This window comes from Lolium perenne, chromosome 7, assembly GCF_019359855.2.
Source record: "Lolium perenne isolate Kyuss_39 chromosome 7, Kyuss_2.0, whole genome shotgun sequence".
In the NCBI taxonomy this organism is placed as follows: domain Eukaryota; kingdom Viridiplantae; phylum Streptophyta; class Magnoliopsida; order Poales; family Poaceae; genus Lolium; species Lolium perenne.
The window spans coordinates 6458883-6471944 of NC_067250.2; the positions used below are offsets into that span (position 1 = coordinate 6458883).

Here is a 13062-nt window from a genome sequence, read left to right on the forward strand (position 1 = left end):
AAATCTGTTATAATTCTAGGTACAAGTACGTCACATGTAATAGTACCGATCATTGATATGTATCGTGACACTGAACGTCGCACTCGTCGGCCCAGCCAAACCCTAGGCCAACTCATCAACACCAAGCAAAGAATAGTGTGAAGCCCCTTCCCTCATGTGGCTTCGGCTTGGTCCCCCTAGCAAAACCCCACGCCCCCATAAAACCAGCCCCGCCTTGGCTGGCTCCAATGGCAGAACACCACTCCACTCCTCAGCTCTCTCTCTCTCTATACCCAGAACCCCATTGCATTCCTGGGTTTCAAATCCGCCACCTTTTCCTCTTCCTCTTTCTCTCTCTACCGCCACTAGAGAGAGAGCCGAACCCAAGAACTCCTCAAAAGAACCACTCCCCTCTCTCTCATAGCTTGCTCTCTCTCACACACACAAGCTTGGTGGTAGCTGCAGCTGCCGCCGTCCTCTCTCTCCCTCGCTTGGTAGCTAGCAGCAGCTGCTTAAAGAAGAAGGGGAGGAGCAATGTCGGAGCAGCAGCAGTTGCCGCAGCCTCGGAGCAGCATGAGGGAGGCGCTGCAGAAGGAGGACAAGGAGAAGGCGGCGGCGGTCCCGACCAAGGAGAAGGCGGCCGTCCCGCCCCCGCCCGTCGCCGCCCCGCCCATGGCCAAGAACGGCGGCAAGAACGGCGGGAACGGCGCGCCGCCGGCGGCCGAGGAGACCACGAGGGAGATCCAGGTCGTCAGGGAGGCGTACCGCCAGCCGGCCGCGCCCGCCTACGTCATGCCCGAGGAGCCGCCCGCCATGGTGGAGCTCGTCGGCTGGTACCTCTACGGCTTCTGCTCCTACTTCATCACCCACCTCCTGCTGCCGGTGCTGTTCCCGGCCATCGTCACCCAGGTCGCCTTCCCCAACTCCGACTTCACGCCGGAGACCAAGTACATGCTCAAGGGCGCCTCCTGCTCCATCCACGAGATGTCCATGTAAGCATGCCACTCCCCTCCCTCACTCCCCTTCTCTCTTAGTATCTTCCCTAGTCAAACTTTCATTTTTCTCTGTTGTTTGAGTTCTTGTTTCTTTCTGCGAGATTTGGGGGAGGTTTTTAGTTCGTCTCTTTCACAAATTTAGTGGATTTGTTTTCTTCTTCGTGTAGTTTCTCTTACCTTGTCTCCGTGTAGCGAGCCTGAGCTAGATTTGTCTTCCAGTAAAAAAATTTCTGGGGAGCAGTAATGTTTTCTTTGGGTTTAGGGAACTTCAAGCTACTGGTTTCTCATGTGAGCCTGTTCAAAACAAAAAGGGTTCTTGTTTTGTTCTACCAAGGAGGAAACATGGTGTTGCACCTTTGTACAGACGCTTTCTTTCCTTGCGGTTTTCTGTCTGTTTTGACCGCTTCTCTTGCTTCATCTCGTGATCTTGTACTTCTGCTCACTCACTCATACAGTATTATTATTTTTACTTTCTTTATATTTCTGCTACTGTGCTCAAGTACAAATATATGATTTTTCCCCTGCTTATCTGTGGGCGCGTTCACGTATGGCGTATATGCAAAAAATCCTAGGAGAAATAGGGCGTGATACCTCAGAGATTCCATGTTTCCTTGTGTGCTCTCAATTATTATCAGTAGCAGATAAGAGATTCTGGTGCAAAGCTCCAAAAGATGGCTACTGTTTTGTTCCTAGATAGATAGCTCAGTGAGGCTATTTCCCATACCCTCATTTTATTTATTTTCCCCAAGATTTTCTCTCTTGTCTATATCTAACCATATTAAAACTGCACCTTTTTTGTCAGTTTCTTTTTGTTTAGCCCTGCCCTGTTGAGGGTCACATGATTTCTTGGGAGGATAAGGTCAAACAAGAGATTCCCAAGGGTGCCTGTGTAAAATCCATTCAAATTATTTTAGGAACGTTGAACATTAGGCTATGGGATAGAAAATGGAACGGTCTTGTAGCAGGCAGTGTATGCCATTAAATGTGAAAATTTATGAGGAGGCCCTGTGTATATCATTGAATACGGCCTCTGAAACCTGCTTCCATGCTTCAGATAGTAGTACTCCATGTTTGAGCTAGCTAGTACTGTATTTCAAGTTCAAAGTTCAAATTCTACTAGCACAACTTTTTTTCTTTTGTGATGAGTGGTGTTTTTGTAGGAGGAAAAATAGCCATGTAGGAGTGCATTTTCTGAGGGATATAGATCTAGTGCATAGCTGGGGGTGACTACATTGCTTTTGTCTCACTTTTGATAGAACCAAGAAAATGAGTGCACAAAAGCAGGCCCATGCTTTTGCCTCTTCTCTTTGGCCTTTTATTTGCCCTTTTGAACAGGAAAAGAGGCTCATAACCGTTGTGATTATGCACAAGCTCTTTGCTTTTACTCCCAAAAATGTTGGTTGATGTTGGCTATGCAGGTCCAGCCAACTGGTAGGTACAGCTTGGCATGCTTAAATTGCATAGGGCCAACTAACTGCCCCTTGATGGCGAACAAGATGTTTGTTGATGCATAAATGTGTGAACATTGTGACACCCCAACCCACTTCGTTGTAATCAGTAAATCTTGCATCTACCTTTGCAAGTTTGGCACCATAATTTTAAATAGGCAATTCTTTATATATTTGATCTTCACTACAATTCTAGTTTTATGTACTTGCAGTTCTTTCTTTGTACAGTTCAGTCATGCACTCTTTACTTGTACTGCATGTTAATGTCATGCACCCGAACCACCAATGCTCACACCATGTTTGTGAATATTGACCAGGTACCAGAGGCTGACCAGGCACTCCATTGCCATTTCTGACTCCAACATGTCACCCCTGGGCTGGAGTGCTCTGTCATGGGCCATCGGCATCCTCATCGTGGCGCCGCTCCTCACCCAGGTTGCGCACCACCTTGACCGTGGCCAGTACCAGTCGCTTATCCTCATCGCCGCCACTTCATTTGGCTCATTCTTCTGCCTCCTCACTGGCTTCTTCAAGACAGTTTGGGTGTTCCTGTTCTACATTCTCTTCATTGCTGCGGCTATCATCATTGCTGAGGCTGTGCACACCCGTAATCTTGGGCTGATGATCCGTGGCCTTGCTGCTCATGACTCAGGCAAGCACCTTGTCCTTCGCCGTCGTGCTGCTGCCAGCCAGCTCAGTCTGTACTGCACTGCCATTGGCGGTATCGGGGCAGCGCTCATGGCCGCATTCATGTACCACATGCTAAGGCGCACTGACCAGCTCACTGGCCTTTGGGTTGTCTCAATCTTCAGTGGCCTTATCTGGTTCATTGGCATCTGCCATGGTCTCTTCACAAACAGGCCCAGCAGCTCATCACCCACCACAGCATTCGAGCCCAATTTTTTCACCAAGCTCAGCTACAGCATGACCCTTGCCCGTTACCCACAGGCCATTGGAAGCTTAGTGGCAGTGTTCCTGTCATCTTTTGCCACAATGTGCATCTTCACCAGTGGCACATTGTATGCTATTGGTGGTGTCTGCATCAAGCCAGTCCTTGTTCTTGTTCTATGGATCCTCTACTTCCTGTTCCCGTTGATTTCGCTTCCATTGCTCCATCCAATCCAGATAATCATCCGTGCTGATGCAGTTCGTATGCAGCTGCTTGGGTTCATCATCGCCCTGTTCGTGTCGGGTGCTGGGTTCTACTTCAAGAACCACAGGTGGAGGGCAGCGCACATCATCGTTATTGCTCTTGTCCAGAGCACAGCCAATGGCATCCTGCACTCATTCGGTCGCATCTTGCTGCTTGATGCCTCACCGCCAGGCAAGGAGGGCGCATTTGCCATCTGGTATGCGTATGTACGCTGCATTGGTGCGATGATCGGTTTTGCTGCCGCATCAGCTGGCCCTGGGCGCGCAGGAGGATCGTTTGCTGCTGCATTCCTAGGCTGCTTCCTTGGCATCATTGTGCTCATCTTCGGAAATGTCAGCAACGTTGGGGCGCTGAAGGCCGCCGGGCATCTCAAGGGAATGGAAGACGAGAAGAGGATGGGTGAGAAAGGTGAAGGCATGAGTGCAGTTGCAGATTCAGGTGAAGGCAGAGGGAGGGTATGAACATGATTGATTCAGTGGGTGGGTTCTTTGGGAGGAAAGAAGATTGCATTGTTCTGGTGGTTGTGTTTGTGAGAAGGAATTGTTCTTTCTTTCTTGTTCATGTTTCAGTGACACTTGTTAATCCGGTGCTTTGCCCGTTTGATGCATGATTATGTTGACATAGTGGTAGAGGGAAGTGTGCTAGTAGCTGTTAATGTGTTATTTTTTGCTTGGAAGACAATTGTAACTGATGATATGTTTCTTGGTTCAAAATCTCTAGCAGTCATGCTTCGTGATTTCTGTCGAAAATGTGATTGTGTAGAGTGAAATAAATTCTTCTGGTGTAATCTCTAGTGTTCCTTTTTCTCACTGGTGTACCATAGTGGCTTCCATATTCACCATTCATTGTAGAAGCCTTATGCATTTCATCTTGAAGGAAATGGTACCTTCATTTGCAGTTCTAGAGGTGTCCATCTCTTTTTGACTGTATAAGTGGTGTCCATCTCAGCATGTAAGCATCAATATATTTCCATGGACAGGTTATAAAACACCTTACACATCAGGGCAGGTTAACTGGATGTTTGTGTGGAAGGATACATCTTGTCATTATCAGAGCACATCACGGGTTGATTTTAGTACCATTTTCGAGCATGATGCCAAGCTAATGACATCTGTTCTGCCAAATGATTAGGCTTGGTGCCCTTTGCAATTGCTGTGGCCAATAACTCTTGCCAAATGATGTGCTTTATTTCAACTGCATGTGATGTATACAATTTTGTATACAAGCTGATCATACATAGCATATTGTAGTTTAACTCTAAACAACAGAACATGGACTGAGATAAATAGTTAAATACTAACACAATGTACTTAAAGCTTTGTTATTTTTTTTTCTTTTCCTTCCGAACCTGACAGATGCTGCATCATTTGTCCATTTGTACAACAAATAACTAGCAAAGCGTTAGGAAAAAAAGAACAGCATCATGACCAAATTAAGAAACTATCATTGCCTGATCTTTTAGAGTCTGTTGGGTTGGGAGGATTAACTTTCTTCCATAAGATGATCTTTTTTCGTTGTGTTCTTGTCTTCACCTGCCCCAAAGAATCTCTCTGCCTCATCTAACGGTCATAAAAATGTCAAACGGGGGGCTCCTCCCTAATCGACAAAGTAGGAGAAGAAATGCTGGGAAATTCAGATTGGCTCTCGGGTGCCACACACCCCTATAATTGGAAAAATAAAAAAATATTTTAAAAAGTTCAAAAAAAATCGAACTTTTTTGGGAATCAAAGATGATCAGGTATTGTACTTGAAACAAAATATTTCCCTAGGAAATTACTTTTATTGTATCCTGGGTAGAAAGAACAAACTCGAAACACCCCATGACCAGGTACTATTCACTCTATATATGTCATAATTTTTTCTTTTTTTTCCCTAGAGACCATGGAAATCATTTTGTTTATAAATAATTTTTTACGAGTACAAACTTGATCATCCTTGGTTTTCAGGAAGATTCAATTTTTTTTTGACTTTTTTAAATTACTATTAATTTTTTAGTCTATGGGGTGCGTTGCACCCGAGAGCCAAAAATCCCCTTCCAAGAAATGCTACCCTTAGATAAGACTGGAGTTTGCCCAAATTACAGCCAATTTGAACTTTTTAATAGCAGAATATGAACAGAAACGATAAATAAAAAGAGAATAAATTGTGGGAGTAGGTCGGGAGGCAGACGTACCAGTATGCATATGGAGGTCTACGGAGCTATCCATGTCCACAGCCGCCTCCATGTACACATCTAGTCGTATTAAGCAAGTTAATCAATACTGATGCACTACTTCAATTCTTTTTCTTGTTCATGGTATTGTCAACTCAGACTACAATGACATTTATTAGTGTTCAAGTTGTGTCAATTATGATAAGAGGTGACGTGAAGAGTAACAATTATGATGAGAGCTGACGTGAAGATGGAGCACAAACAGGCCAATTAATTTTCCTAAGCCATTGAAACAAACTGATTGTTGTTGGAGCACAGAAGTACAGTATTATTTACTCTTTGGAAAACCTTTCGAATCTTTTGTTTCTTTAGTTGTATCTAGATGACTTGAATCCTTCACATACAACTCTGAGATTGGTCATGCATATTATCATGATCGCACAAAATTTCTCAGCTAAGTACACCTCTTTTGTCCAAGTCCATGGTCAAGAAGCTTATGCTATGGCCTCTTGCAAGCGAGAGTGGTTGTCCATGCATTTTCTAGTAATAATATCATTGAATCATCCATGCGTGAAGTAGAAAATTTTATGCGACGTATTGGGGAAAGATTAATGTCAATTTGGGGTGTCTAGAAGTGTGACTTTTCCCCTACCCAATAACTCAATTCAATTATTAATTAGTGTTGTTGATGGCTGATGATGCTGGTTAGACTTTGGACTGCATGATGTGTTTACAAAGACTAAACTACACGCACGTACGGGGATAGCAGGACGTAAGCTCCTGTGTCAACTTTCGTAATTTTTCCTTGAAAAGATAGATTACTGTGGGTTCCTTCTTATGTCTCGTTGACTACCCAATACCTATCCTTAGGCAAATTTCTATGTGCCAATATTCATAATTATTGTGTTGTACAAAAGAAAATATGTTGATACTTTTATTAATTGTCGTTGACATGTAAACTTTTTTGTTCACTTTAAGTCGAATTTCCTCCTCTTGGAGATATATGTATGACATTCAGGATTAGGACATCTCCACGGGCCGACCCATTTCGGACATAAATTGTGTCCGTTTTAGTCCATTTGGGTCGGGCCATGAACATCAAAATCGGCTAAATCTGTTCGCATATCCGTTTGCGTCATGGGCAGCTCCAGCGGACCGATGCATTTGTTTTCCGTTGCCACCATCGACGATGGGTGATGGCGATTAGCATCCCATCATGGCCTCCCACCAGCGATTACCGATTCCCGTCTACCGCCCTCACCACATTTATAAATGGATAGAGCCGCCACAACCATTAGGGAAAAAACCCTAGCAAGCACCCATGGCCGAGCATGAATGCACCTAGATCCACCTGGCCGAGATGGTGCGCCCCCGCTAGGACGAAGCAGGGGAGGCGGAGGAGGAGGCGTCGCCGAGGAGAGAGAATAACTCTTCACAGAGTCGTTGCTCCGGGATGCACGGTTGATAGCGACGATGATGGTCGACGCCTCCCTGCTGAGGGTGCAGACGGAGGCGAACCTCGCGGAGGCCCATGCTAGGCTCAGCGTTACGCTAGTGCAGCTACGGGCATTGCTGGACGCCCTCCACGCCGTGGGGACGACGGCATATCCACTAGTGGCCATGGGCGCCGATGTCGTCGACCTTGATGGGCTCAACATTGGCGACGATGACATGGATGACTTCATGAACGAGGAGGCCATGGACATGACTGACGAGTCGTTCGATACCGTCTGACGGGACGCTGACTCATCGAGGCAGAGACACATGCCCGCTAGGACCGCACGACGGTCATGAGGGTGGCGCGTGGCGCGCGAGGCGGTGGTGGCGGCGAGGTGGCGGGAATAGCCACGAGTGGACCGTGAGAACCGGGAGATGGAGGAGGCGTTGGAGGCCGCGACATGGGACCAAGCCCGCTACGACGCTGACATGGAGGTGGCCCAGACCGAGAGAGCCCGCTAGGTTGCCACTCTAGCGGAGGGCCAGGCGAGGCATTGGGCGAAGGAGGAGGCGAGCGCTCGTGGCGAGGAGGACATGCTAGTCGTAGATAGGACCTTGCATCGAGTAGCCTACACTGCTTGTCGTCGGGCTCGGCAGGAGGGCGAGGCATAAAGCCTCGTGGCTCAGCTCCGACGGTGTCGAGCCGTCAAGGCATGCCAACGACCAGTAGGCCGTGCGACCGCGAGTAGCTACGGCCATCGTGTTTTAGGTTAACTAAACCTGTAACCATCTATATAATGATGGTTATTTTGGCCAACTAATAGTAATGGTTATTGTGTCAATGACGGGCGAGCCAGGAGAGGAGTTATGCTGACACCAAAATGGTTCACGTCAATACTTTGCTAGACCAAATTTGGATTGGGAATGCATTGTCACGGACATGCTAGTCATTTTGCGTTGGACTGTTGGCTTTATCCATTTTCTATTTGCTTGAACCAAAACAAACACGCGCGGTCTGTTTGCGTCGAGCCGCTAAAGATGCCCTTAACCCGACCGCTCGATCAAAAAAGTGAGTTGCATATAAAAAAAACTCAAGTCTGTCTAGAAACAACCATCCTAGCAATATGGTCTTATCTCTAGCCAAGTCACTATGAAAGCATTACCAATTGATAGTATGATAATGACTGAGGCCAGCCAGAGGGGTGACCTACTAATGTAGATAGGAAATGCTAATGGTGTTGGCATATCATATCATAGCATAGCATCACATCACACACATATTGACACATATCCTAAGCTAGCTAGGCCGGCATGGGTTCACGTCCCTCTCGAGTGTTCTCTCTCTAAAACAGCAAGGTGTTTAGTTTAAGCAGGAGGTGAAGGTGATGTGGTATGGTATGGTATTCCATGACCCATTGTTTGCGTTTGTGTGTTGTCGATGTTCTCTCAAATGAACATGAAAAAAATGGATAAACCTCAAGTGGCCGGCCCGGTGACAGCCATGATTGTGTCCTTCCATGTGCACGCTGCAGGCCCCATCGCCTGCGTCCTGCACAAGGGGCATGCTAACGACAAAAAGAGGGATCCCATTCATGCTCTTCTTTTTACCGTTGCCAGCAAATTTTATTCAAGCATATCAAGTTTTCAGTCCTAGATTAAGCTTCTCATTCTTGTCGACTGGTATTATCAGTGTCTCAACTCTTCATGTTTTCTATAATAACTGTTAACCTCGACAGTAATGCAATAGCAAATTTTTTTCTAACTGGGGAAAAAATATCTACCATGAATATTAAAGCACCCATCTATGGGGCAAATGCGAGCTGAAAGTCTTAAACTGACCATAATGCCATGCTTGCTCCACAGGCTCTGTTTTTTGTTTCTGTTTTGCTTCACCACTGAGCATGTACCAAATTCGAATCCTCTCTGCTGTCCCCTCTCTGTCTCTCTACATTTCAGCAAAGACTTGACCCGTTTTTTGTGTTCTAGCCGTTACTCTCCCCTGACCCAACGGTCATGTTACCTAGCCGTTTGAACCACGGGGTACTACTGCTAATCAACTTAGCTTAGCTGTTTCAGCAGCGGAATGCTTCTAATTAACTCAGCTTAGCTGCTCGAACCCATCTGTCCTGGCGTCTTCTCTTCACTCCTCTTGTCTACGTTATACCTGCTGCAGAATTAACCTACTAGTACTATGGTTTAGTTTAATCTTCATTAACTAATACTGCATCAAATCAATGGCTAGTGCTTGCATTTGGTACTACTTGGTAGAGGGAAGGGAGTTGACCAACGCACTTAATTTGTGCACATAAATTAATCAAGGATCCCAACCTAACCACACCTGCTTCCTTTCTTTCTTTCATTCCCTTTTAATATAATTGAACGTACTAATAAGAATCATGCCGGCAAGATTCCTGCCTGCCTGACTCCAAAAACTTGCTTGCCTGCCTGTGTAGTTAAGAGGCCGCCTTGACTTCGAGGTGCCTTACACGGGCACATATTTTGTATTCCAATGTTCACATGGAATTCAACCGTTCTAGGGTAAGCCGCGCAAATATTACGGCGTTTAGAACAAACCTGGAGTTTTCATGTGTCACACCGGTCGTCGCGGATTCTAGCGTGCACGATCAGGAGTCGCGCTCACGTGCGATGTGTGTATGCACCTCCCCCTTGTGAATTGCGATAATTTCTAAGTCGTATACATTGAATTCACGAAAGCTTGATTATGTTGGGGCCATTAAGAATAGTGACAAGCAAGATAAGGGTTATATCAGACTATCAGTCCAGAGAATGGGAGTGCTCACATTACTTTATGACGTACTTCAGGTTTATCATATGGCCAAAGTAGTGTTGAACGCCACGGAAAAAGAGGAGAAGAGAAAGCATGAGAAAACAAGAATAAGAGCGAGTGCGCCAACTCTTTTTGAACGGGGAGAAAAAGGAAAAGAGGTGGAAAAAGAAAAGATGAGAGTTGAGATTCGTACTCACCTGATCCCAAGCTGTCCCGGTCACTGATTATCATGGTAGTACTAGTAGCAGCACGAGCCGAGAATTACTCGTCCTCCCTTTCTCCCTCGTTCTCACTGAAAACAAAAAGGTAGATAAAGGCTTCAAACTATTTCTACGATCTGGATACATGTGCTCCTTGTTTGGAAATGTGCAACACAATACAAGAATAATGGGCGTAGTCTGATCCTCATATGAAATTTCGCTAAGTATTTTGTACGCAACTTTGCTCATGGTTACAAAATCACCAACCATAAAATGTGTTCCTGACTAGGATTTCAACACTCTATCAGTTCCTTATGACATAATCCACATATTATAGAATTAATTGGTGTTCAAAGCCTGAAGTACTCACGTGCCCTGAATATGTCAGAATTTCTCACTGCTAAGTACTTCTCCGTACCCATAATGAAATGGGGTATCTCTTGCACCTCTCCCTCCCTCTCAACAAACAATTAGAAGAACAGTACCATAGGTAGGAGTTAAATGTGTACTTTTGTGAACAAAAATTAAGTGGAGTCCAACCAAAATCAATGTCACGTAGTTTTGTAGTGTTCAAGAAGCCTAGTTTTGAAGATATTCTGGCCACTTACTGAAGAAGATAACCCGTATTGTGATCACTTGATCCATCATACGGCTTTGTGCCCATGACAGCCAGCATTTGGGGGATAATGTAGACATATGGACCGACAGGACACCTGACCACCACAGAAGCCATAATTCTGAGTGCCAAAGTGTCGTAGATGCAGCACTTAAACAGCAGCATGAGTATGTCTCAAGAATCCATTGACGCTGTAGATGGAGGAAATTAACATGCATGCTAAATTTTTGCAGGGTTAAATAACAGCAACTTTTAGTGCCATTTGTTACTGCACTGCTTCTTTTGTTGTACACAAAATATTTAACCCTGGAGCGCAAAAATGAAGGTAATATAAAAATGAAATCTGTCTGGAAAGATCTTTTCCTCTCTAGATTGTGACCAGTGATTGGGCTGTAGCACACACCAAGTTTCTCTTGCAGTATGATTACTTTTTGGAATGGAGTAAATGAATTGGGTTGAAGAATTTTTTGGGCTCTTGTAAAAGTCGTATGCTTTCAATGTGAATAGTAGGAAAATAGTACACATGACATCCAGTCTAGAAGTGCAAGTGTCAACGGCGTCATCATGTGGAACAATCCATTTACTTGAGCCAAGATTGATTGTGCAAGCACAGGCAGCAGCCATATATTTTCTGGATAAGAAAGACAACAAACAAAAATAAAGGTTGCGGTGACAAGTCTACATAAAGTAAAATCTATTAGTGTGTTCCAAATTCCAACCCATCTTCATCTATTCATATCATGCCAACTTTTGGGGTTTTTTCCAACCATTCGAGTTGTCTAGTTTGTCATGTTGACATCTAGAAAATAGTCGTTTTCTCAGCACAGATGTGACCCCAAAATGTTTGTTAATTATTATAAGCAGCTTTTTTTTTTCTAAAAGGAAGAGAAGTAAAGTAGAGTGCGTGACATTTGCTGGCACCTCAAGCTTTTATCTATCACCACAAGAGAAAAAAAGTGAAATTTGCAGCAAACAAATGGCATTGCTGTTGAAGTACAAATACATCGAGGCCCGCCTTTCCTGAACGAATCATTTTCGGGTATTAGTTAATGCATGAATCTCGATGATTATTTTTTATGGCCACTCTTTTTCGTCAAGGTTTTACAATACTTGTCCAATCTACAGGACTACAGCGACACGGAGGCTGCATCTGCTGGCCACATTGATTCTTGGCACCCAAAGCCAAAAAGATTCAAAGCCTAAAGTCTAACATGAGTTCCATATAGACGCCCTACTCACCATGCCTGGTGGTGTGGATGTGTCTTTTTTTCTCTCTCTTGATGCAATAAAGATGCTGCGGCGTTGAAGGGATCCAGATGATGCGGCATGCTAGACAAAAGAAAGCAAAAGGTTTGCAAGCACAAAAAGATGATAGTGATGAGCTAGGCTAGTCTTTGTTCTTGTCATTGTTAAACAACACCATCTACGTGTGTGCTGTTTTTCCATATTCGTGAATGGAATTTTTCTTTGGGCCTAGAAGAGTCATCAAAGTGATAACATCCACATGTAAAAATGCCATGGTGATAGATTCTTCTAATTTACTTCGAGATTTCCTGGGTGATTTTCTAGTACCTTTGAAAATCTGACCAAACAAACTTTTTAAAGATGACAATATCTGAACAGTTGTATGGATGATATCTGATGGTGGGTTAAGATCGAAATGATCCTAGAAAATCGCATGTAAGTAAGGATAAACCACTCAAGTTTGTACTCCCTATGATCCATATTAGTTGTCGCTGATTTAGTACAAAGTTGTCAAATACAACTAATATGGATAGGAGGGAGTAGCATGAAAAGATGAAGAACTGAAGTAAGCTTACAAAATAATGATATAATGAGCACAGGTGTTAGTACGCAGTAGGAATTTATGTTTGGGGTCCGGCCCCAAATGAACACCTTAGGTATCTAGTATGAAAGAAAGTTCCAGGCCTAGCCCATGTTATCGAGTGACCCAACAACTACAGGAAAACTGCGTTATTTCTAGATGAGAAACATAGAACATAGGGACCCCTGTAATCACCTCAAGAAAAATGGAGAGTGCAGAATCAGATACCTTTACAGTGAAAACTTCCGTTTGCAATGTAAGTTCTGAAACAAGTCAGGAACATTCACTCAACTACTGTCCTGCAAGTGCAATATGGTAGAATTCTCCCACCAAAGCTGTAACAGAAGCTAATTGACCAACCGCAACCTGGATTGTGGTAAGATCATCATCGGCAAGAGCCAGGGAACACATCAGGAAAGACCCAGGTACACTCTAATCTGTGGTAGTGGCCTCCAGCGTTCACTAGCTG

General features: G+C 44.5%; 1 protein-coding gene across 1 annotated transcript; it reads left to right on the plus strand.

Moving 5' to 3' along the window:
- Positions 1-399: 399 nt before the first annotated feature.
- Positions 400-4324, plus strand: LOC127311594 (uncharacterized). Its single transcript, XM_051342037.2, has 2 exons — positions 400-971; positions 2740-4324. Exons 1-2 carry the CDS (start codon positions 514-516, stop codon positions 4034-4036), a joined length of 1755 nt encoding a protein of 584 aa, XP_051197997.1. The 5' UTR covers positions 400-513; the 3' UTR covers positions 4037-4324.
- The last annotated feature ends 8738 nt before the right edge of the window (positions 4325-13062 follow it).

Excerpts from the sequence above, each read along its gene's own strand:
- LOC127311594 (XM_051342037.2), top strand. The coding sequence starts at position 514 with ATGTCGGAGCAGCAGCAGTTGCCGCAGCCTCGGAGCAGCATGAGGGAG. Across the intron at positions 972-2,739 it reads TCCATCCACGAGATGTCCAT|GTACCAGAGGCTGACCAGGC; the intron begins GTAAGCATGCCA and ends AATATTGACCAG.